This window comes from Oncorhynchus masou, chromosome 28 (genome assembly GCF_036934945.1).
Source record: "Oncorhynchus masou masou isolate Uvic2021 chromosome 28, UVic_Omas_1.1, whole genome shotgun sequence".
Lineage (NCBI taxonomy): Eukaryota > Metazoa > Chordata > Actinopteri > Salmoniformes > Salmonidae > Oncorhynchus > Oncorhynchus masou.
In genome coordinates, this window is record NC_088239.1 from 42,560,349 (window position 1) to 42,586,675 (window position 26,327).

Below are 26,327 nucleotides of genomic sequence, written 5' to 3' on the forward strand. Positions count from 1 at the left end.
ACACTGACACCCCAAAACACACATCCACATACTACATACACCCACACACACTGTCTATTATCTATCATGTTGTCTAGTCACTGTTGTCTACCCCTACCTAAATGTACATAGCTACCTCAATTACCTCGTACCCCTGCACATCGATTCTGTACTGGTACTCCCTGTATATAGCCATGTTATTTTGACTCATTATTGTTAATCGCCATTCATTGTGTATTTAGGCCTATTCCTCATTTCTATTATAATTGTTTATTTATCTTTAACTGCACTGCTGCATAACATTTTTGTCTGATAAGTATTTGTCTCTGCTAAAACAGGAGTAATAAAGGCCTAGTGCACTAATTTGGTGGATTTTTGTCTTTATTTTTTAAAATTAAAATGTCTTTATATATAATATATAAGTATAAACTTGATTTATCAGTGGGTGCTGCAGTACCCTCAGCACCCTTACTTCTGCGGCTATGAATCCAGGGTTTATTTCACTGTCATTGGTTTATATTGTTCATCATTGGTCTTGATGGATGTGATGTGTGGATTTGAAGCGTCCTCACATGCCCTCGGTGCAGCGCAGCCAGCCATGCAACCAGTCGAAGCTGTTTTCTCATTAAGAACTACCTTCTCCTCTATCCGCGTGAAGGTTTTCAGGAAAAAAAGGCTCATTTGAAGGGACAAGCTAAGACTACTGTAGGAGACGCCCACAGTAGGCGATTGCACGATTGCGCACAGTGGAAAGTCTTAGACATCCAAGGCCGCTTGAGCGGAAGTTTCCTTGTGTAAATGCACAAATAACAGTTTCATTGGAAGGACAATACTGGTCTTTATATGGTGGTTACAACATTAACACAACATTGGAAAATGCTTCTACAAAGGATATTCCGGGCGGTTATCATGGGACCTCCGGGCTCGGGGAAAGGCACTGTGTCGGGGCGCATAGTAAAAACTTTCGGATTAATACACCTTTCAAGTGGGGACCTTTTGAGGGCCAACATTAAAGCCAAAACAGGTAAGATTAGATCAGGGTGAAGTTCTAAACCAACCCACCTACGCAGATAACGGAAATGGCTGCTGTGGCTGATTTTGAAGTAATGCATAATGCATTAGTCAGTTTCCTCGACGTAGTCAGAATGTTCTAATTTGCTTGTGTCGTTCTCATGCATGACCGAAGCAGTTGTCACATTAGATAGGATAGATGTTGCTATCATGTTTTTACGTTTGTGTGATTGGCTATTAATAGGGTTACTTTCAATAACCCAAATCATAAATCTAAATCAATATGAATGTATGGTTTAAAGCCGCAATCAACAGTAGAAACAATAACAACGCGTTTTATCGCCCGTTTCAGTAAAACACTGAGGGATTGGGTCTGGAGAAATTTAATCAAGAGCTATCGATGCAGGGCCGGCACTAGGCTTTTGGGGGCCCTAAGGCGAATATATATATATATATATATATATATATTTTTTTTTAATTTAAAGTAGATTTCCTTCAGTTCTACACATTTTGACATGGGAGTTGAGAAAATGTTGGAGTTTTTGCATTTTAGCATGGGGTGGAGATACATTTGAGCAGTTTAAAGCTATTTTTTTGAAATTCTACACATTTTGCCATGATTTATGCCATGTTAATATGATATCTGAGTGGAGAAAATCAATGGGGCCCCCCTGGAGGTCAGGCCCTGGGCAAGTGCCCTTTTTTTTGTCACTGGCAATACCCCATAATATACAGATACACTATATACCCCACAATATATACCATATAATGTAAATAATAATGTCAAAGTGATTTATGTCTTTTGACATTTTAATGAATTAAAAATGAAAACCTGAAATGTCTTGAGTCAATAAGTATTAAACCCTTTGTTATGGCAAGCCTAATTAAGTTCAGGAGTACAAATTTGATTAACAAGTCACATAAGTTGCTCTCTGTGCAATAATAGTGTTTAACAGGATTTTTTGAATGACTGCCTCATCTCAGTACCCCACACATACAATTATCTGTAAGGTCCCTCAGTCGAGCATTGAACACAGATTAAACTACAAAGACCAGGGAAGTTTTCCAATGCCTTGCAAAGAAGGGCACCTATTGGTAGATGCGTAGGAGGAAAAAAAAGCTGACATGGTATGGTTGCATCATGTTATGGGTATGCTTGTCACTAGGGTGGTATTTATGATAAAAAGAAACGGAATAGAGCTAATCACAGGCAAAATCCTGTAGGAAAAACTGGTTCAGTCTGCTTTCCAACAGACACTGGAAGACAAATTAACCTTTCAGCAAGACAATAACCTAAAACACAAGGCCAAATGACCAGGATAAAGGTAAGACCAGGAAGTAGATTGTGTCGAAGTAACAATGTTTATTACAGCAACAAGAGCAAAGGTACAGTACGGCAGGCAGGCTCAGGGCCAGGTCAGGCAGAGGTCGGTAATCCAGAGACTGGGCAAAGGTACAGGACTGCAGGCAGGGCCAGGGGCAGGCAGAGGGATCAGGGGGGCGGGCTCAGGGTCAAAACCAGGAGGACGAGAAAAGAGAGACTTGGGGAAAACAGGAGCTGATACAAAAACCGCTGGTTGACTTGATAAACAAGACGACCTGGCAACAGACAAACAGAGAACACCAGTATAAATACACATGGGATAATGGGGAAGATGGGCGTACTTGGAGGGGGGTGGAGACAATCACAAAGACATGTGAAACAGATGAGGGTGTGACACAAATATACACTGGAGTTGCTTACCAAGACGTCATTGAATGTTCCTGAGTGACCTAGTTACACTTGTGACTTAAATCAGCTTGAAAATCTATGGCAGAACCTGAAAATATTTGTCTAGAAATGATCAACAACCAATTTGACAGAGATTGAAACATTTTGGAATGAATAATGGGCAAATGTTGCACAATTCAGGTGTGGAAAGCTCTTAGAGACTTACCCAGAAAGACTCACTGTCATGGTTCCACCAGAGACATTAACGACACTCAGTTGTGTCCTATATACGCATGATGATTTCCCTGTTAAAAGAGGTGTGTTTTCTGTTGTCCTTGGCAGAAGCGTCAATTGTTTACCATGTGCGGTGGTTGTTTCCTGAGTGAGTTTTTGAGACTTAGTGTTTGTGTTTCAAGTGTACTGTGATCCTGCGGTGACTGTTTCTCAGTAAAGTATTATGCTTATCCTTAACCACTGATTCCTTGTCTGGTCTCTTCTCTGCACCTGGGTCCCCCCTCACAACTTCCAGACAAATTAAACAACTTCTTTGAGGGCTTTGAAGACAACATAGTGCTACTGACGCGGCCCATTACCAAAGACTGAGCTGACGTGAGTAAAACATTTAAACGTGTTAACCCTCGCAAGGCTGCCGGCCCAGACAGCATCCCTAGCCGCGTTCTCAGAGCATGCGCTGACAGGCTGGTGTGTTTACGGACATATTCAATCAATCCCTATCCCAGTCTCCTGTCCCCCCCATGCTTCAAGATGGCCACCATTGTTCCCATTCCCAAGAAAGCCAAGGTAACTGAACTAAATGACTAGTGCCCCGTGGCACTCACATCCGTCATCATGAAGTGCTTTGAGAGACTAGTCAAGGATCACATCACCTCCACCCTACCAGTCACCCTAGACCCACTTTAACTTACTTACTACAATAGGTCCACAGACGATGCCATCGCACTGCCCTATCACATCTGGACAAGTGGAATACCTATGTAAGAATTTTGTTCATTGACTACAGCTCAGCATTCAACACCATAGTACCCTCAACTCCTCATCCAATAGGGCGGCACACAATTGTCCCAGTGTTGTAAGTAAGAATTTGTTCTTAGCTAACTTGCCTAGTTAAATAAAATACAAATTTAAGCTTGAGTCCCTGGGTCTTGACCCTGCCCTGTGCAACTGGGTCCTGGACTTCCTGGCGTGCCGCCCTCCAGGTGGTGAAGATAGTTAACAACATCTCCACTCCGCTGATCCTCAACACTGGGACCCCACAAGGGTGCGTTCTCAGTCCCCTCCTGTACTCCCTTTTCACCCATGACAGCAAAGGGAGCACCCCCCCATCCACATCGACGGGACAGCAGTGGAGAAGGTGGAAAGTAGAAATAAAATAAAACCTTTTTAATTTCCTCGGAATACATACCACCGACAAACTGAAATTTTCCAACAGCCATCATTAGCACAGAGGCTGCTGCCTACTTACAGACTTGATATCATATATTCATATATTTTATATATTCTTATCCCATTCTTTTACTAGACTGTGTGTATTGTGGAGTTGTTAGATACTGCTGCACTGTCGGATCTAGAAGCATAAGCATTTCGCTACACTTGCAATAATATCTGCTAACCATGTGTATGTGATCAATAAAATTTGATTTGACCAAGTCACACTCACAGCTGTAATTGCTGCCAAAGGGAATTCTAACATGTATTGACTTAGAGGTTTGAATGCTTATCTAATCAAGATATATATATTTTTTTAAATATATATATATTTTTTTTACAAATGTTAAACATTTTCTTTCACATTTGAGTATTTTGTGTAAATCGTTGATAAATTACAATTAAATCAATTTTAATCCCACTTTGTAACATAACAATGTGGAAAAAGTCAAGGGGCGTGAATACTTTCTGAAGGCACTGTACATGGGTCTTTCTATAAATAATTGGGCCAATGTGTGACATTGGGATCAACATTTGAAAATGGTTTGAAACACAAGATTTTCATGCAGTTTCACATGTGAGAATAAAGTGGACGTTGTTTAAATAGATTGTATGCATGCCGATTGTGTATTTTTCTGTAGCCTTTGGCCGACTCAGGCGCACACAAACCATGAATAGTGATAGAATTAATCTCACCTTTTGAATCTCCCTATTACTGTTTTTATGATGAGAAAGTGACCAAAAACCTTTTTTTTTTAAATGGAATGATTAAAAGAAGCCAACATTAAATGTTGTCGTCATTATAACCGCACACGGTTTTACCGCGACAGAGTAGTGCAACACCCTTCAAACGAAAGTACAAATCTCTTACAAAAACGGATCAAAAATGAAATCGCATTTTATGGGAGCAGGAGAATTTATACATTGGCTACAATTACAAGAACCTTTCAAGCACCAGATTGAGGAAATGTCTGATTTTCAATGTACGCCTATTCCAGTACTTGTATTTCTGAGCTCCAAGTTCATGTAGGTTACTTGAAGTCCCTTGTATTGTATTGGACTGGTAACTGGAAGGTTGCAAGTTCAAACCCCCGAGCTGACAAGATACAAATCTGTCGTTCTGCCTCTGAACAGGCAGTTAACCCAGGCCGTCATTGAGCATAAGAATTTATTCTTAACTGACTTGCCTCGTTAAATAAAAGTAAAATGTAAAAAAAAAAAAATAGGAATAGCATTGGGTGTTGCACAATAGTCTTTCCTACACAATTGAGCATGGTAGACTGTGTCCAATATGAGGTGTGAAAACATGAACGCATTACTTTGATGCTTTCTCTGTTAAATATAACAGGACCCGGCTGTAAATCAAGCAGCCAATACCAGATGCTCAACATAAATTCACTAGGGATATTGGATCCAACGTGTAGCGGTTATGATATGGTTTGGCTTGGAAATCCAGGCACAACTGTCTTCACCAATCCTCGCAAACACCTTTTTTCCAGCACTTGGGCTGTTTTTGCATTGCATTAGCGATCACCAACGCTGTTCATCACTTGACTGTCATTTGGCAAATTTCTTCCCGGATCAGATGTGTGAAAATATCACGGCGTAGCTAATCAGCTGGACACCAAATGCGCAAGTATTATGCATTATTATGGAAGAACCATGTTCATGACAGTATCGAATTAGGTTTTCAAGTATCAAGGTTAGGTGTCTCAATTAGAAGCATTCAATTTTGCAATGCATAAATTATTATGGATTTGTGTGCCCATGAAAACTGTTTTCACCCCGTAACATAAGGAGAAAATAAATATTAAGTAGTTACACTGCATTTCTGAGATCTCTATACAAAAAACTGTCTGACAGCTTGATCCAGGGTTCTTACAGGGTTCAAGTTCAATGTATAATTTAACCGCCGGTGTAAGTGCTAAACTGCTTACTGACCGTACACTTTAACATTACTGCATGATTGTAGCAGGTTTACTAACGTGTTAGTTCTATTAGTTACGTTAACTATGACGTTACTTTAGCTAATATGGTGACAACAATGTATAGGCTGTGTGTAGCGGTTATGATATGGTTTGGCTTGGAAAGTTTTGTTTTGCCTGGTCACATACAGCTGATGTGTTGTGCATTGAAGTCAACAAGTGAAGGGAACAGGTGAGAGGAGGAGAGTGCATAGCTGCGAGAAGGAATGCAACTTGGCTGCTATGAAAGTGAACTTTGTTCATTCGTGATCAGCTGTGTATTCATTCTGCCGATTCTGTTGAAAAACTTTTCTTTAATGGAAGCATACAGAACTAAACATGATAAACATACGTGAAGTTGTCCAATAGAAACTCTTGTTTGCAACAGACTAATGATTACACCCTATATCAGCTAGATGCAGGCAAGAGTGTGGAAGATGGTATTGTCTGTCCACTGTCTGTCTATGTGTCTGTCGCCTCAAATTTTTATTTTGAACGGTGTCACCTACGTTGTAAACTTTCATTTAAAAGGCTAGGTTGTAGCAAGCTCATGGGTATAAGGGAAGTATAATTTAGTAGCCTAAACCTATCACTGTTCCATTGAACTGGGTGAATGGAATGTGAATGACAGTCATGCAATATGCTGTAATAGAAATAAGGCCATGCTCATGGAATTTTAAACGGCACTGACCCCATTGGCTATTATCACCACTATATCTTAATGTAATGACATGAAACAAAATGGCTGACTATAATGAATGACTTATCAACAGTTGTAACAAGTTGTCCAATGTAGAAAATCCTCACTGGTACCCTCTTTTTATAGAAAGACCCAAAAATAGATACATGATCAGGGGCACCCTAGTGGCCGGGGACCCTAAGCAACCGCTTATCAATCAATCAAATGTATTTATAAATCCCTTTTTACATCAGCAGATGTCACAAAGTGCTATACAGAAACCCAGCCTAAAACCATAAACAGCAAGCAATGCAGCTGTAGAAGCACGGTGGCTAGGAAAAGCTCCCTAGAAAGGCAGGAACCTAGGAAGAAACGTAGAGAGGAACCAGGCTCTGGTGGGTGGCCAGTCCTTTTCTGGCTGTGCCAGGTGGAGATTATAACAGTACATGGCCAAGATGTTCAAACGTTCATAGATGACCAGCAGGGTCAAATAATAATAATCACAGTGGTTGTAGAGGGTGCAACAGGTCAACACCTCAGGAGTAAATGTCAATTGGCTTTTCATAGCCGAGCATTCAGAGTTAGAGACAGCAGGTGCGGTAGAGAGAGAGAGTTGAAAACAGCAGGTCCTGGACAAGGTAGCACGTTCGGTGAACAGGTCAGGGTTCCATAGCCGCAGGCAGAACAGTTGGAACTGGAGTAGCGGCACGACCAGGTGGACTGGGGACTGCAAGGAGTCATCAGGCCAGGTAGTCCTAAGGCATGGTACCGGGGGTCAGGTCCTCCGGGAGGGGAGAGAGAATTAGAGGGAGCATATTTAAATTCACACAGGACACCAGATAAGACAGGAGAAGTACTCCAGATATAACAGACTGACCCTAGCCCCCCGACACAAACTATTGCAGCATAAATACTGGAGGTTGAGACAGGAGGGGTTAGGAGACACTTGTGTCACATGGCTAGGGGCCAGCCCTGTATGGATGCAAGGGCTGACCATCCATTATATCAAAATTATAGTTTAAACCATGTTTTGAGGCTATAATGTTTACATTTACTTTGTTCACAAACATTGCAGCAAAACAATCCTATATTTTGGGTTCTGATGGGGTACGACCAGGACTCGACCATATGCTCCTAGATATTTTGCTGTGTGACCTGACATTTTATTTTGGGATCAGCAGTGCGACCAGAGAAAAACATCACCCAGATGATAATTATGGAAATAATGTTGTGAAATAATGTTATGTTGTGCTCCTGTGCAGTTGTGCCTAGAGAAAAAAAGTGAGCGCAGATTCGTTCAATCCAAAGACTACCTGTAAAGAATGCATCAGTGATTTGTATTACTTCCAACTTTCAGAATACTTAATGGTATGGGAATGCCTGTGTCTACCACTTTGTGTCGCCAGTTAGCGATGCCAAAACAGTCATTTCTAAAGGCTTTCCCAGAAAACATTTCATTTGGAAAGTTAACTGCAAAGTAGGCTTACCTGACAGAATAATATCAACCATCATGATGATTTCTATTAAACAGGTGGTCTTTTGTTTTATAATCTCTGCTATTGCGCATTCAGTACAGAAACACCGGCAGCCAAACACCAGTCTATTGAGGTGTGCAAGTGAAAATATATATATTTTCTTCTCCCAGACCTCAAATGTGGTCTCCCGATGTGGTTTAAGCATGGCTGTGTACTTAGAACAACAAATGTAGCTGTTTTTCGATTAGAAAAAGTGAGATTTTGAGTGTGAAAACATGAAAAACACTAGGGAAAATCAGGAACCTGGAAAAACTAAATAAATGTATTGGCTGGTAAGAATTGTGAGTGGCTGGCAAATTGTTTCATCTACCTGCCACAGTGGCTGCTGGACCAACACGTTTGTTTTTAGGCCATGTAAACCATTGCACGGGTCGTTCCAAAACCAGACATTTGTTTACACCTTGTTCAGTCATTTTACTTCATTAGTTCTCTATCTAAACATCAAATCAAATTTTATTTGTCACATACACATGGTTAGCAGATGTTAATGCGAGTGTAGCGAAATGCTTGTGCTTCTAGTTCCGACAATGCAGTAATAACCAACAAGTAATCTAACTAACAATTCCTAAACTACTGTCTTATACACAGTGTAAGGGGATAAAGAATATGTACATAAGGATATATGAATGAGTGATGGTACAGAGCAGCATAGGCAAGATACAGTAGATGGTATTGAGTACAGTATATACATATGAGATGAGTATGTAAACAAAGTGGCATAGTTAAAGTGGCTAGTGATACATGTATTACATAAGGATGCAGTCGATGATATAGAGTACAGTATATACGTATGCATATGAGATGAATAATGTAGGGTAAGTAACATTATATAAGGTAGCATTGTTTAAAGTGGCTAGTAATATATTTACATCATTTCCCATCAATTCCCATTATTAAAGTGGCTGGAGTTGAGTCAGTGTCAGTGTGTTGGCAGCAGCCACTCAATGTTAGTGGTGGCTGTTTAACAGTCTGATGGCCTTGAGATAGAAGCTGTTTTTCAGTCTCTCGGTCCCAGCTTTGATGCACCTGTACTGACCTCGCCTTCTGGATGATAGCGGGGTGAACAGGCAGTGGCTCGGGTGGTTGATGTCCTTGATGATCTTTATGGCCTTCCTGTAACATCGGGTGGTGTAGGTGTCCTGGAGGGCAGGTAGTTTGCCCCGGTGATGCGTTGTGCAGACCTCACTACCCTCTGGAGAGCCTTACGGTTGAGGGCGGAGCAGTTGCCGTACCAGGCGGTGATACAGCCCGCCAGGATGCTCTCGATTGTGCATCTGTAGAAGTTTGTGAGTGCTTTTGGTGACAAGCCGAATTTCTTCAGCCTCCTGAGGTTGAAGAGGCGCTGCTGCGCCTTCTTCACGATGCTGTCTGTGTGAGTGGACCAATTCAGTTTGTCTGTGATGTGTATGCCGAGGAACTTAACTTGCTACTCTCTCCACTACTGTTCCATCGATGTGGATAGGGGGGTGTTCCCTCTGCTGTTTCCTGAAGTCCACAATCATCTCCTTAGTTTTGTTGACGTTGAGTGTGAGGTTATTTTCCTTACACCACACTCCGAGGGCCCTCACCTCCTCCCTATAGGCCGTCTCGTCGTTGTTGGTAATCAAGCCTACCACTGTTGTGTCGTCCGCAAACTTGATGATTGAGTTGGAGGCGTGCGTGGCCACGCAGTCGTGGGTGAACAGGGAGTACAGGAGAGGGCTCAGAACGCACCCTTGTGGGGCCCCAGTGTTGAGGATCAGCGGGGAGGAGATGTTGTTACCTACCCTCACCACCTGGGGGCGGCTCGTCAGGAAGTCCAGTACCCAGTTGCACAGGGCGGGGTCGAGACCCAGGGTCTCGAGCTTGATGATGAGCTTGAAGGGTACTATGGTGTTGAATGCCGAGCTGTAGTCGATGAACAGCATTCTCACATAGGTATTCCTCTTGTCCAGATGGGTTAGGGCAGTGTGGTTGAGATTGCATCGTCTGTGGACCTATTTGGGCGGTAAGCAAATTGGAGTGGGTCTAGGGTGTCAGGTAGGGTGGAGGTGATATGGTCCTTGACTAGTCTCTCAAAGCACTTCATGATGACGGAAGTGAGTGCTACGGGGCGGTAGTCGTTTAGCTCAGTTACCTTAGCTTTCTTGGGAAAGGAACAATGGGCACAGAAAGAAAGGAAAAGGGATAGCTTCTTCAGAAGATTAATGATCATAGAAATGCATGACTTATCCCTTGCATGTCTTCACTCACACATTTGAGACAGTGTAGAATGTTCAATGTAATGCATCTCAATGGGTAGTGCTTTTACACATTGTAAAAACCACCTAATATTCCACAAATTACTTTCTAACTTTAATTACAGATTTTTGTATCAACATTTTAGCTTTTTATAATAAACAAATGTATTTACAGGTTTAAATATGAGTTTCTAGAGCACAACCAGGCCCACAAGTCATGAGCTCTGCTGATTGGCTACTGCGTAGCAACCTCGTGGTGCCAAAAGCCCTGGTCTGCCCTCGCAATTCTACATTTTTGGGCTCTCAAATTAGTTTGTTATGATCAGGTTTGATTCCAACGACTAATTATTTAAAAGTTTGCTACAAATCTAGATATTGAATTAAATAGTGTTCTATTCTGACTACTACATTTGTCCACGTGCTGACACAGACCAATCACAGGCCAGCAGGCTAGGAGGAGGCTCCCGATTGACTCTCTCAGGCAGGATGAAAACGACTACATCGACCATGATCCTTTGCTTGTTACGGCCACTTTCACCATGATCTTCAGCATATTTTTTTTGTGCCACTCAGCCCCATTCGTCTTCAAAATCAAATACATAGGAATAGGTGGATGACATCCACTCTATCACTATCTACTGGTTCTAATATCTATGAGCACAACATGTGCTTCAATAGTACCTAGAATTTATATAGGCCCAATATGCTATATCTCAATCAATTAAAAAAAATATATATTCTGGTGCTCCTAGATTTTATGTTGTGCTCCTAACTTTTTTAGGTTGGGAGCGCCAGTGCTACCAATTTTTTTATTTTATTTATTTAGAGCCCTTGGTACGGCAGTCGAACTAAGCTATTGAAGCATTTCTACGTTATATTCTTCAAGAATATTGGGTATATATCATACATTTACAAGTCCAACAATGAATGTGGCATCTGCCACTTTAATAGTGATGCAATGTTTTGTATGTAAGCACAAAATGCAACAAACAGAGAGAGAGAGAGAGAAAGAGGAAAAAAAGAAAGAAAGTGTCACCCAAAAGATGATGCAATGAAGCGTGCAATGAACGTCCTGTAAAAAAAGCTCTGAGTTCGCACACTCCTATTATTATGGTGTGGTGGTTGCTGATTAACCGACCGCTGGGGAGAAAGATGCAGATCAACAGTTCAAAAAAGTTCAAACTTTTTCTAATGACCCCTGGCCTAAACCCCTGGGATTTCCTGTCTACTTGTTGTTTTGTTGAAGTTGTTCTTCAACTATTACAGAGATAACAATAGACCAACACCTTGGAAATAAAATACTCCCCCTACAGTAGCCAATAGTGCGTTTCTGGTCGGACTATGATAAGAGAAACCGTTCAGTCCAGTTCCACAATCATCCTGGTATCTTACTGCAGTTAGGTCGAGCCTGAAGAGGAGTGACGAGACACCCATCACATATCATTAAGTGGAAAGAAGGGTCATTGTGACAAAGAACCGCTTTAGTTTGAAACAATTCACACACCTGTATTTCACATAGACCTACAGCTAACGTAACCTGTGCCACAGGTAACCTGATACATAAACAAGCTGCTTCCTGAGCTTTTTACAGTGAAGTTCAAGGTAGTTCTGTATGTAACTGCAACATGTTATCACACTGCTCCAGCTCTTACCTTGGCTGAAGTCTGATCAGATATGAGGACATCATAAACTGAAGAGTAGCCTATAGCGGACAACTGACTTCAAGGACTTCACACCCACTCTCCCGAGCACCTTTGTATTACACTGGAATGATAAGAAGGACATAAAAGGCAATAGAGTTTTATTTCAGAACACCCAAGTGAAAACAGGACAAAAATACTCAGTTTTATTGCCCGTGCCATTTTCTACAAATCTGTGATCTAGTTAGCAGTTAAATTGTACATTTTGTAAGTACACACAAGCACAGCAAGCCATGTGCCAAGTCCTCAAAGAAGGCCAATAGTTCACATAATGCAAGCCTGTATATCCAAAGCACATATTTTCAGTGTGGAGTGTGCAGCCTCTCTGCTCTAGACTGAGATTAGATCCACCGTAGGCTATATTAGCATGCATATGGGTCATGCTGCACCGTCTATGGCCCGGCACAACCCCCTGCCCTGACTGTCAGGCAATACTTTTCTGCTGTTGGACAAAGACCAATTAAGTGAAAGGCTGAGGGGGAAATGTATTCCGGCTTAAATAGGAAATGATCTACTGAAGTTTTTCTAAACCTATTAGAAATATATAGGTAACTGCCAAAATAAAGGAAACACTTGAGTAAATGAGGGATACAACGTATATTGAAAGCAGGTGCCTCCACACAGGTGTGGTTCCTGAGGTAATTAAGCATCCCATGCTAAGGGTCAGGTTTTAAAAGGCCCAGTTGCCCATTATTTTGGCTACCATGGCTAGAATAAGAGATCTCAGTGACTTACAATGGTTAGAAGATTTCAGTGACTTTGAAAAAGGGGTCTCAAAAGAGCATAAGGGGTTTAAAGTGTGTGTCTCAGTCACCAGAACCCAACCCAATTGAACACTAATTGGGAGATTCTGGAGCGGGGCCTGAGACAAGGTTTACCACCGCCATCAACAAAACACCCACTTATGGAATTTCTCATGAAGAATAGTGTCGCATTCCTCCAATAGATTCCAGACACTTGTAGAGTCTATGCCAAGGCACATTGAAGCTGTTATGGCGCGCCCTATTAAGACACTTTATGGTGGTGTTTCCTTTATTTGGATAGTTACCTGTAGTTTCTTTGAGTACATTACATACCGTAATCAATTGGGGAGATTTAGTCTTTTCTCGATTTGGTAAAGATACAGGATGTTTTTGTCCTTAGTGTACAGGTTATGTAAGATATATAACTCTGTTCTGGACAAGATAGGATTTGGTAGAATATGTTGTTAGTAGAGAATACACGGTAAAGATGACAGCTCTGAGCTGTGTGTGTTCCTGTGTCTCTTCTTTTGGCAGAACATATAAAGAGTTGGTCCCATGTTTCATGAGCTGAAATATAAGATGGAGTTTTGTCACACAGCTCAATGCCACAGATGCCTCTAGTTTTGAGAGAGCGGGCAATTGGCATGCTGACTGCAGGACTGTCCACCAGAGCTGTTGCCAGACTATTGAATGTTCATTTCTCTACCATAAGCCGCCTCCAATGTCATTTTAGAGAATTATGCAGTACTTCACAACCGCAGACCACATGTAACTACGGCAGCCCAGGACCTCCACATCAGGCTTCTTCACCTGCGGGATCGTCTGAGACAAGCCACCATTACAGCTGAGGAAAGAATTTGCACATCCGAAGAATTTGAGTACAAACTGTAAGAAACCGTCTCAGGGAAGCTGTTCTGCATGCTTATCATCCTCACCAGGGTCTTGACCTGACTGTAGTTTGGCATCGTAACCGACTTCAGTGGGCAAATGGTCCCCTTCGATGGCCACTGGTATGCTGGAAAAGTGTGCTATTCACGGATTAATCCTGGTTTCAACTGTACAGGACAGATGGCAGACAGTGTGTAAGGCATCGTGTGGGCGAGAGGTTTTGCTGATGTCAATGTTATGAAGTGCCCTATGGTGGCGGTGGGGTTATGGTATAGACAGGCATAAACTACGGACCATGAACACAATTGCATTTAATCTATGGCAATTTGAATGCACCGTAACGAGATCCTGAGGCCCATTGTCGTGCCATTGTTGCAAAGATCCGTACACAATTTCTGGAACCTAAAAATGTCCATGGCCTGCATACTCACCAGACAAGTCACCCATGGAGCATGTTTAGGATGCTCTGGATCGACGTGTATGACAGAATCATATCCAGCAACTACAGTTATTGAAGAGGAGTGGGACAACCTTCCACAGGACACAATCAACAGCCTGATCAACTCTTTGTAAAGGAAGTGAGTCGCGTTCCATGAGGAAAATGTTGGTCACACCAGATACCGACTGGTTTTCTGATCCATGCCCCTATCTTTTTTAAGGTATCTGTGACCATCAGATGAACGTCTATATTTTGCAAATGTATATAAAAAAACTGATATAACATTTACATAAGTATTCGGACTATTTACTCATTGATGAAGCACCTTTGGCAGCGATTACAACCTTGAGTCTTCTTGGATATGACGTTACAAGCTTGGCACACCTGTATAAGTCGCTTGGGGTATGTCTCTATCAGTTTTGCACATTGAGAGACTGACATTTTTTCCCATTCCTCCTTGCAAAACAGCTCGAGCTCAGTGAGGTTGGATGGAGAGCATATGTGAACAGCAGTTTTCAGTTCTTTCCACAGATTCTCGATTGGATTCAGGTCTGGACTTTGACTTGGCCATTCTAACACCTGGATATGTTTATTTTTGAACCATTCCATTGTAGATTTTGCTTTATGTTTTGGATCATTGTCTTGTTGGAAGACAAATCTCCGTCCCAGTCTCAGGTCTTTTGCAGACTCCATCAGGTTTTCTTCCAGAATGGTCCTGTATTTGGCTCCATCCATCTTCCCATCAATTTTAACCATCTTCCCTGTCCCTGCTGAAGAAAAGCAGGCCCAAACCATGATGCTGCCACCACCATGTTTGACAGAGGGAATGGTGTGTTCAGGGTGATGAGCAGTGTTGCTTTTACGCCAAACATAACGTTTTGCATTGTTGCCAAAAAGTTCAATTTTGGTTTCATTTGACCAGAGCACCTTCTTCCACATGTTTGGTGTGTCTCCCAGGTGGCTTGTGGCAAACTTTAAACAACACTTTTTATGGATATCTTTAAGAAATGGCTTTCTTCTTGCCACTCTTCCATAAAGGCCAGATTTGTGCAATATACGACAGATTCGACAGAGTCTCCCACCTCAGCTGTAGATCTCTGCAGTTCATCCAGAGTGATCATGGGCCTCTTGGCTGCATCTCTGATCAGTCTTCTCCTTGTATGAGCTGAAAGTTTAGAGGGACGGCCAGGTCTTGGTAGATTTGCAGTGGTCTGATACTCCTTCCATTTCAATATTATCGCTTGCACAGTGCTCCTTGGGATGTTTAAAGCTTGGGAAATCTTTTTGTATCCAAATCCGGCTTAAACTTCTTCACAACAGTATCTCGGACCTGCCTGGTGTGTTCCTTGTTCTTCATGAACTGCGCTTTTAACGGACCTCTGAGACTATCACAGTGCAGGTGCATTTATACGGAGACTTGATTACACACAGGTGGATTGTATTTATCATCATTAGTCATTTAGGTCAACATTGGATCATTCAGAGATCCTCACTGAACTTCTGGAGAGAGTTTGCTGCACTGAAAGTAAAGGGGCTGAATAATTTTGCACGCCCAATTTTTCAGTTTTTGATTTGTTAAAAAAGTTTGAAATATCCAATAAATGTCATTCCACTTCATGATTGTGTCCCACTTGTTGTTGATTCTTCACAAAAAATACAGTTTTATATCTCTATGTTTGAAGCCTGAAATGTGGCAAAAGGTCGCAAAGTTCAAGGGGGCCGAATACTTTCGCAAGGCACTGTATGTGTAAATAGAGAAGATCACAGCTCTGAACTTTAACTTCCTCCGTGTCTCCTCTCCCTGCAGAGGTGGGTCTTAGCTTTGTGTTGCTCTGTGTGTCTGTGTCTCCTCTCCTGGCAGAGCTGAGTCTTCTGATGAAGTGCATAATGTGTACATGTTTGTAAATAGTAAAGATCACAGCTCTGAGCTTTATTTCCCCACTGTGTCTCCTCTCCTTGCAGAGCTGGGTCTTCTGATGAAGTCATGCATTGACCAGGGTCAGCTGGTTCCTGATGACATCATCTCCCGTCTTATCCTGACAGAGATGAGGAACATAGACCAGAGCAGCTGGCTGCTGGATGGTAAGTAATAAGCACCTGCACCACACTCATTACTGCAACCGATAGAGGGGATAAAAATGGGGAAATATAGAAAAAGGTTACAATAACAAATATAGCTCTGAGCACCAATGAACAGGGTTCACGGGGTGACAGAAAGGACACGAGATCAGGTGGATAACAAAGCAAGCACTCTATCGTGTGAAAGCATTACCATGTTTATCTCTCAACACCACAAGGTTGACTAGTACAGTAGGTTGGTTATCTTTGAATGCAACAAACTAATCATGATCCAGTTCCTTAAGAGGCTAATTCATTGGGTCTATATACCAAATCTGGAGTCAATCTGATTTATAGTTTACGAGAAGAAGATTTTTAAGCAGTAGCATATGTGCTAACATGCATCTATAGATATAATGCAGCCATATTTGAATGCAGCAACAAACAAACAAGTATGTAAACCATTAAAGACTTATGAAATGAGTCTAAATGAAAAATCGAGAGTGAATCTGAATTATGGCTCATGAGGAGAAGATTATTGCCGATGATTTTGAGCATTAGTGTTACATATGCAAATAATTAGCTGTTAATAGATTCCTTGTTTTGTGAGATATCAATACCAAATTCAGTGAGGTTCATCTTAGGGACATCCATGATAGCGATGACAAGCTTCAAGTTGACAGGCCATTGTGGAGTGGATTTACAGTGGTTTAAATCCCATAGATTCTGGGTAACAGTTATTTTAGCTAATGTTCCACTCCTTGCCACTCCTGTCATTTTCCAAAGAGACGGGTTTTGGCAAATGAGCCGGGTTAACGGCACAGTTGCTGATTGGTAGTTGGAAGCATTGGCGCAATATAGAATTTTAAGAACAACAATAAACGATACCGTTTCTCCCTTATGAGAAGGTAGTGTCAATGGAGGATCATGTTCAAAGTGGCTAGAGAGGACTAATGAGAGAGAGAAAAAATTATAAGGAAAATATTAGCCTACCACTTTCAATCAAGCCACTTTTGCTTCAGTTGCATCCCATTAAAACTGGCAAAATTTATTTAAAAATTGATACATCATCCAAAGTGTAATTAATAACTTCACCATTCTCAAAGGGATATTCAATGTCTGCTTTTGTTTTACCCATCTACCAATAAGTGCCCTTTGTTAGGCATTGGAAAACCTCCCTGGTCTTTGGGGTTGAATCTATGTTTGAAATGGACTGCTCGACTGAGGGACCTTACAAATGTCCCCACACATACAGATAATTGTATTTGATTACTTAGACTTATTTAGGGGTTGAATACTTATTGACTCAAGACATTTCAGCTTTTCATTTGGAATTAATGTTCAAAAATTTCAAAACAACAATTCCACTTCGACATTATGGGCTATTGTGTGTGTCAGCCAGTGACAAAAATGTAAATTTAAAATTTGGGCTGTAATGTAGAAAAGGGGGTGTAAATATTTTCTGAAGGCACTTACTTGAACAGCAAGCTGATGAACAGTAAGTTGCACCTGCATTCATCAGACTACTGGTCTTTAGACACACACACACACACACACACACACACACACACACACACACACCACGCTTATTATGCTCATCTTTCGGCACAGCAGTATCACCAGCTCTCTAGAAATTAGCCTGGGAACTAGGTTACACCAACACAGGCTTAGGTAAAAAAAAGGAATACACTCCAAAAACCTTCAGATGAGTAAGAATAAGCTTTAGATGTATCTACATTGATGTCACGCCCTAACCATAGAGAGCTTTTATTCTCTATGTTGGTTAGGTCAGGGTGTGATTTAAGGGTGGGTTATCTAGGTGAATTATATGTCTATATTGGCCTAGTATGGTTCCCAATTAGAGGCAGCTGTTTATCGTTGTCTCTGATTGGGGATTATATTTAGGTAGCCATTTTCCCATTGTGCTTTGTGGGATCTTGCTTCACGTTTCGTTTGTTTTGTTGTTTTTGTTCTTTGAAGTTTTCTATTCTGAAACAAAGGATGAAAACATACCAAGATGCATCTTGGTCTACTCCTTATGATGAACGTGACAGAAAATCCCACCACAACCGGACCAAGCAGCGTGGCCAGCAGGAGAAGACATCCTGGACTTGGGAGGAGATAATGGCAGCAGACGAAAGCCTTCCATGGAAGCAGACGCAGGAGGATCAATGGCGACATCAAAGTTCACGACCATGACGGAAGCCCGAGAGGCACACGGGTTGGTTGGCGAGGGGTGAGTTTGAGAGCGAAGAGGAATATTGGGATAGACTGAGCGAGGAGTGTTGTGAGATAGTTGAGGGGAGTGATGAGGTAGAGTGGATGTTTTGGTGTCTGGAGCAAGACAATCACCGTGAGGAGCGTGGGACCAGTCAGGCACCATGTTTTCCGGAGATACGCAATGTGTCTCCAGTCCGCATCCACAACCCAGTACGTTCTTTGACAGCTCCTCGCACTTGCCGTGCGAAAGTGAGCATCCAGCCAGGACGGGTTATGCCGGCTCAGTGCTCCTGGTCTCCAGTACGCCTCCTCGGTCCAGGATATCCTGCGCCGGCCATACGTACTGTGTCTCCAGTGCGCCTTCACAGCTCAGTGCGTCCTGTGCCTCTTCCCCGCACTCGCCCTGAGGTGGGTGTCATCAGCCCGGTGCCACCTGTACCGGTCCCACGCATTAGGCCTCCAGTGCGCCTCCGGCGACAGTTCCCAGTCCAGAGCTTCCGCCGACAGTTCCCAGTCCAGAGCTTCCGGCGACAGTTCCCAGTCCAGAGCTTCCAATGACGGTCCACGGTCCGGAACCTCCTACGAGGGTCCACAATCCGGAACCTCCTGAGACGGTCCACTGTCCGGAGCCCCCGGCGACGACCCACGGTCCGGTTCTTCCGGCAACGACCCACGGTCCGGTTCCTCCGATGACGTGTCCACGAGCGGAGTGGGCACTTCGCCACGCACCGAAGCCACCCCCGACGGTTGATGCCCACCCAGAGTCCGCACCTTTGGGGGGGGGTACTGTCATGCCCTGACCATAGAGAGTTCTTTGTGGGATCATGTCTATGTATAGTTGCCTGTGAGCATTATTCTAGCTTCACGTTTCGTTTGTGCGTTTTGTTGTTTTTGTTCTTTGAAGTTTTCTATTCCGAAATAAAGGATGGAAACATACCACGCTGCATCTTGGTCCACTCCTTATGATGAACGTGACAATTGAACAGATCTTGATTGCTTTCATGCTATTCATGACAACTTTGCTGTTTTTATAGATGAATAGATGTACTGTATGCTTTTTGTGGGAAAAAGCCACTATGAATAAAAATGTCTCTCAATGGGTTAAAAACCTTAGGCCACTAATATGACAACTGATAATGTATGTGATGAAGGGGAATGGACTATCAGATCAATGTATGTTCAGCCTGGCCCAAGGCGGTTTTCCATTTCAAAATGGCTGTCCAAGTGGAAGATAATGACAAATTGTACAGTCATACATGTATCATGTTTAGGGTAGTATAAAGAGTTAAAATGATTTGACATTTTACAAAGCATCTCACCAACGGAACTCTAAGCCTGGTTGTGTGGTACATGTAAATGCATTATCCTTAGCAGTTAGGCTTGGCGAGATAGGTCACCTTATAATAGAATACCCTACCAGGAGCCTATCTTCTCTCAATTAATCTTTCCATGATTCCTCGCCTCCTTTCTTCTCGGATTCCATGTCCATGTCCATGGGGCGGCAGGGTAGCCTAGTGGTTAGAGCGTTGGACTAGTAACCGGAAGGTTGCGAGTTCAAACCCCCGAGCTGACAAGGTACAAATCTGTCGTTCTGCCCCTGAACAGGCAGTTAACCCACTGTTCCCAGGCCGTCATTGAAAATAAGAATTTGTTCTTAACTGACTTGCCTGGTTAAATAAAGGTAAAAAAAAAAAAAAAAAATCTCCTTCTCTTACGCATTGGAGGAAAAGGTCAGAGGGAAGGAACTTTGGAGCTTCTCACCGAATATGGTTAAGAAGGAGGCAAGGAGAGATGATGCTAAGAATCATGGAAAAATGTATTGGAAAAGAGCCTGACTCTCCTCCTTTCCTGTCAGGGTTTTCAAACTATGAAGATCTATAACACCAGCCACGCTAGTACACTGAGTGTACAAAACATTAAGGACACCTTCCTAATATTGAGTTGCATCCCCCCCTTTTGCCCTCAGAACAGCCTCCATTTGTCAGAAGAATGGACTCTAAAAGGTGTTAAAAGCGTTCCACAGGGATGCTGGCCAATGTTGACTCCAATGCTTCCCACAGTTGTGTCAAGTTGGCTGGATGTCTTTGGGTGGTGGACCATTATGGACACAGGGGGAACTGTTGTGTGAAAAACCCAGCAGCGTTACAGTTCTTGACACAAACCTACTACCATACCCCATTCAAAGGCACTTGACTCTTGTCTTGCCCATTCACCCTCTGAATGGCCCACATACACAATCCGTGTCTCAATTGTCTCAAGGCTTAAAAATCCTCCTTTAACCTGTCTCCTCCCCTTCATCTATACTGATTGAAGTGGATTTATCAAGTGACATCAATAAGGGCTTATAGCTTTCACCTGGTTAGTCTATCATGGAAAAAGCAGGTGTCCTTAATGTTTTGTACACTAGGTGTATATCTCTAAGGTTATGACTGGGTCTCTCCTGTCTGGCAGGGTTCCCCCGTACCGTGTCTCAGGCAGAGTCTCTGGACAACGCGTGCAGTGTGGACACAGTCATCAACCTGGACGTGCCTTACCAGACCATCAAACAGAGACTGACTTCTCGCTGGCTCCATCTGCCCAGCGGACGTGTCTACAACATAGACTTCAACCCACCCAAGATCGCTGTAAGTTGGGTCAATGAGCCACAGATGTATTTGACAGCTAGATAAAGGGTGTCAGCTAGCCTAGCCGTTAGAGCATTGGGCCAGCAACTGAAAGGGTGCTGGGTCGAATCCCTGAGCCAACAAGGTGATGAATCTGTCGTTATGGCCTTGAGCAAGGCCAACATGTACTTAATATAAATAATGCAATTTGTTTTAATGATTTAATTTAACCAAAAATGTTACAAATAAATCAAACTTAATATGTTTCTCAAATTGTACTGAAAGTATATTTTATATGATAACCAAAGTGAGAACATTTTGTGATTGAATTAATTAGGTCTGGTTTTAATTTCCTTGCACTTCCTTTATGTTTTTAGAGGATTGTGGGTAGTACATTTAAATATATATATATTTTACACAACGTTATATGTGTAGCACATGGGGATGTGTGAAACGTACCCTTCAGCATGAAGCGTATAGCTAGCTTTTTGTGTGGCGTGTGACTGGTAAGAAGATTCATTAGGGCGGTCAGGTGCTAGCAAAGGTCCCGAGTTCTCGCCAGGTATGGGCCAAATCGGGAGGAAGGGGTACATATGCATGTATGAAATAAGAAAAGTATACTTCTATATTAGCAGCTTGTGCCATGATGTGTAATGGATCATGATGAATGGATGTCAAAACTGTCCGGCAAAATGAAGTTCAATAAGATGATCCACTCCCACATTTCCAACTTTTAATGGTAGAGGGAAATACAGTATCCTGCAATGCTTGCTGCTAAACATACAGTTACTGCTGGCGGATTGAGCACTGTGCTCAACAGATCCTGACAGAATTGGTTAAACTGGCAAATGATCAGATACATAAATCAATGAAAATACCCCCAGAAGAAGGTATCTAATTCGGCATTAAACAGAACTTAAAACACCAAAATAGTGTTTTCAACATTTTCCGGTAGTGCTCCCAGTCCCTGGCAAGGTGTTGCACAATACTTGATTAAAGTGATGTACCAACACACTGCGTCATGTTTCAAAACATCTCAGGATGATGTCTTTCAATACTCCAGCCAAGTTAAGGTTGTCTCCTTTGCGTTGGTGGCAGCTCAGTTGCCACTAGTTTTGGTGTTTCAAAGCACTTTATTTTAACAGTGTGCTCTCTCAAGGGTCTATGCACGTCTTCGAGGAGTGGGAAAAATCTTGTTCAATGTGATCACTTGTTTTGAGTGTTTTTCTGTCGTCATGGTCACACGAGGAGTTGAAAGTTTGTGGTAATTTCTTTTAGAGCTCAAGGTAAAGCAAGGTCATCATAGGTCATGTTTTGCTACTAACTATAGGCATACAGGTTTTCCCCCTCCCTGCATGTTTCATAATAGGCAATACAGGCTTGCGCTGTGGTGTTTACAATTTACATACTATGGCAGTATGTTGGACACATTGACAATGGCTTAACAGCTGAATCGTTTGTCCTGCACTTGTCGCCTCTAAAGTTAATAATTTAAACTTTTTTAAAATACAGACCTTCACTGCATTATGTTGTGCTATTAAATCGTCCAATATACCTCTTCTATACACACTCATGGACTGTTTTGGTTTGCCTACAGGGCCTTGATGACGTCACCGGAGAGCCTCTGATTCAGAGAGATGATGACACACCAGAGACCGTCACCAGGAGGCTAAAGGCATACGAGAACCAGACACGACCTGTGCTGGAGTACTACAGGTGGCGTCGAAAAGCTGAGCCATATATACTCAGCAAAAAAAGAAATGTCCTCTCATTGTCAACTGTGTTTATTTTCAGCAAACTTAACGTGTAAATATTTGTTTGAACATAACAAGATTCAGCAACTGAGGCATAAACTGAACAAGTTCCACAGACGTGACTAACAGAAATTGAATAATGTGTCCCTGAAAAAAAAAAAAGGGGGGGGCAAAATCAGAAGTAACAGTCAATATCTGGTGTATCAGCTGCATTAAGTACTGCAGTGAATCTCCTCCTCATGGACTGCACCAGATTTGTCAGTACTTTCTTTCTGCCCCACTCTTCTACCAAGGCACCTGCAAGTTCCCGGACATTTCTGGGGGGGAATGGCCCGAGCCCTCACCCTCCGATCCAACAGGTCCCAGACGTGCTCAATGGGATTGAGATCCGGGCTCATCGCTGGCCATGGCAGAACACTGACATTCCTGTCTTGCAGGAAATCACGCACAGAACAAGCAGTATGGCTTGTGGCATTGTCATGCTGGAGGGTCATGTCAAGATGAGCCTACAGGAAGGGTACCCCATGAGGGAGGAGGATGTCTTCCCTGTAACGCACAGCGTTGAGATTTCCTGCAATGACACCAAGCTCAGTCCGATGATGCTGTGACACACCACCCCAGACCATGGAGGAACCTCCACCTCCAAAGTAAAGGCCTCGGTGTAACTCTCCATTCCTTCGACAATAAACACGAATCCGACCATCACCCCTGGTGAGACAAAACCGCGACTCTTCGGTGAAGAGCACTTTTTGCCAGTCCAGTCTGGTCCAGTGACGGTGGGTTTGTGCCTACAGGCGACGTTGCCGGTGATGTCTGGTGAGGACCTGCCTTACAGCAGTCCTACAAGCCCTCAGTCCAGCCTCTCTCAACCTATTGTGGACAGTTTGAGCACTGATGGAGGGATTGTGCTTTCCTGGTGTAACTTGGGCAGTTGTTGCCATCCTGTACCAGTCCCGCAGGTGTGATATACCGATCTTGTGCAGGTGTTGTTTCACGTGGTCTGCCACTGAGAGGACAATCAGCTGTTCGTCCTGTCTCCCTGTAGCACTGGCTTAGGCGTCTCAGTACGGAAATTGAAATGTATTGCCCTGGCCACAACTGCAGTCTTCATGCCTCCTTGCAGCATGCCTAAGGCACGTTCTCGCAGATGAGCAGGGACCCTGGCCATCTTTCTTTTGGTGTTTTTCAGAGTCAGTAGAAAGGCCTCTTTGGTGTCATAACTGTGACCTTAATTGCCAACCGTCTGTAAGCTGTTAGTGTCTTAGTGACAATTCCAGAGGTGCATGTTCATTATTTGTTTATGGCTCACTGAACAAGCATAGGAAACAGTATTTAAACCCTGTACAATGAAGATCTGTGGAGTTTGGATTTTTACCAAATATCTTTGAAAGACAGGGTCCTGAAAAAGGGAAGTTCCTTTTTTTTGCTGAGATATATATATATATATATATACATACATACACACATTTGATTTCTGTCCCAAACATATCAGTCTACTACAACACATTTGATATACCGTTATATTAGTTAAATGATATAAGCTGTAACTGTATAATAACGTTGTAGTGGCCCTTCTCGTCATAATAGTATATATCTGCCCTTTCAAAGCTGGGACATAAGGTGGCATAACAAACTGACATAACAAACTGACATTCATCTCAATTAGATAGAAATTAGAATTTAAGTACATTGTGTGGCGGTCAAGATGAAAATCACATCTACATATTTCACTGGCCAATTAAAAAAGCAAAAACAGTAGGCAGAGCTCCCTGTGTACATAGGATGTTATAGCGTCCAAGTTATTGATAACATAGATGTTGGGGCTCTACGTCACTGGTAAATTGATAAAGATGAATAAACCCTACTACAGAGTCCAGTCTGAGAACTGAAATATCTTGGGACTGTAACAAAGGATTCAGGTTCAGAAATGAGACCAGACCGTGCATGCATTACACTGTACAGTACTGCCTGTCCCTTTTGTTAAACAGTGAATGATCTGAAAGTATTATGTAGTTAAGAACTGGGTTACATTCAGTAGAGCATACGGCAGCAAAACATTTAGAGGAAATTTGTTCTCATTGGAGAAAAATGTAGTAGTACCTCCCCATTTCAAAACGTTTTTTTTACCTACTGAACATGACCTGGTTCACTGCTTATGTTTGTGTGATAACTTTCATGTCTGTCATGAGGTACTAATGACTGTTTCTGACAACAGGAGTAAAGGGGCGTTGGAGACATTCTCAGGAACGGAAACCAACAAGATCTGGCCTCACATTCAGGCCCTCCTGTCCAAAAAACTCTCCCTACAAAATTAAAAAGGTTGTTGGGAAAGCATAGAATACACTCCCAGGAAAATTATGGATCAGTTTACCACAACTTTAATGGGACTCAACTCTTTGGTCCAAAATGTAACAGTATGTCAGTGCCTATAGAAGACCATGTTATTTACTACTACAACATATATGGATGTCACATTCTATCTATGTTCATTCCATATGTAGCCGGGTCCCAGATCTGTTTGTGCTCTGGCCAACTTCAATAGCCATGCCAAACAGTTGGCAGAACAGCACAAACAGACCTGTATTGTAGCTTGTTCCCAGGTGATGTGGTTTTGTATCCAATTCATACCAGTCCTTGGTCTGTCGGTGTACAGGACAACTATAATGGGGTAAATGGAAAAGTGCCATTATATTAGGTGAAGTTGCCTTGAATTCATCTTTAGGGCCAAGTGCCCATTGTTGACATGACAATATATAGTGTCTTTTAAATTATAAAAACAAAAAAAAGTGAATCACTATGCAATTAATGAATGATAAAAAGACAGTGCCAATGATTTCAGTGAAACACGTGTCACCAGAAATGCAGTAGTTTAGAATAGCGGTCATTTTAAGTTGTTAGCCTGGTTAGACCAGAGTGAACGTTGCACTCCTGTGAAGTGAAACGTCTTACAATCTATTTGGATGCCAGGCTCATAAGTTATCATGGGAGTGATAACATATTCTCAAAAAAAGCTGCAATTAACCGATGCATAGTTTTAATTACGATATTTGTATATTTTCTCTGACTTTAGCCATGCCTTGGGAGTTTATATTTGTAATCTGATTAATCTATACTGACAAATGTATGCTGAATGTCTTACCAGCATATTACATGCAGTATTTTTGTAGCACATTATCTGTACTTTGATGATCAGTCAAAGGAATAAATACTTTAGTAAATGTGTATACTTTTATGAACCTTAAACTTCTATTTCATAACAAGTGTATTATTTATTATCAAGTCTCACTTGCTGGAAGAGACAGTATTCAGGCAAACTGTTTAAAAATGTAAAATAAACTAATATAATAAAAATAAATTGTGATAGTTGCTTAACAGCTT

At 42.2% G+C, this 26,327-nt stretch overlaps 1 protein-coding gene across 3 annotated transcripts; it reads left to right on the top strand.

Annotated features, from left to right (window-relative positions):
- Positions 1-600: 600 nt before the first annotated feature.
- LOC135517609 (GTP:AMP phosphotransferase AK3, mitochondrial-like) lies at positions 601-26,312 on the top strand. Of its 3 annotated transcripts, none has more exons than XM_064942074.1 (5): positions 601-1,003; positions 16,277-16,396; positions 21,044-21,216; positions 22,793-22,911; positions 25,165-26,312. In XM_064942074.1, the coding sequence occupies exons 1-5, from the start codon at positions 823-825 to the stop codon at positions 25,262-25,264; spliced, it is 693 nt and encodes a 230-aa protein (XP_064798146.1). In that variant the 5' UTR covers positions 601-822; the 3' UTR covers positions 25,265-26,312. The 3 variants fall into 3 exon arrangements, with proteins under 3 accessions (XP_064798146.1, XP_064798147.1, XP_064798148.1); XM_064942075.1 differs by lacking the exon at positions 601-1,003 and adding an exon at positions 3,233-3,310; XM_064942076.1 differs by lacking the exon at positions 601-1,003 and adding an exon at positions 16,030-16,123.
- Positions 26,313-26,327: the final 15 nt, after the last annotated feature.

Excerpts from the sequence above, each read along its gene's own strand:
- LOC135517609 (XM_064942074.1), top strand. The coding sequence starts at position 823 with ATGGTGGTTACAACATTAACACAACATTGGAAAATGCTTCTACAAAGG. Across the intron at positions 16,397-21,043 it reads GAGCAGCTGGCTGCTGGATG|GGTTCCCCCGTACCGTGTCT; the intron begins GTAAGTAATAAG and ends CCTGTCTGGCAG. Across the intron at positions 21,217-22,792 it reads TCAACCCACCCAAGATCGCT|GGCCTTGATGACGTCACCGG; the intron begins GTAAGTTGGGTC and ends GTTTGCCTACAG.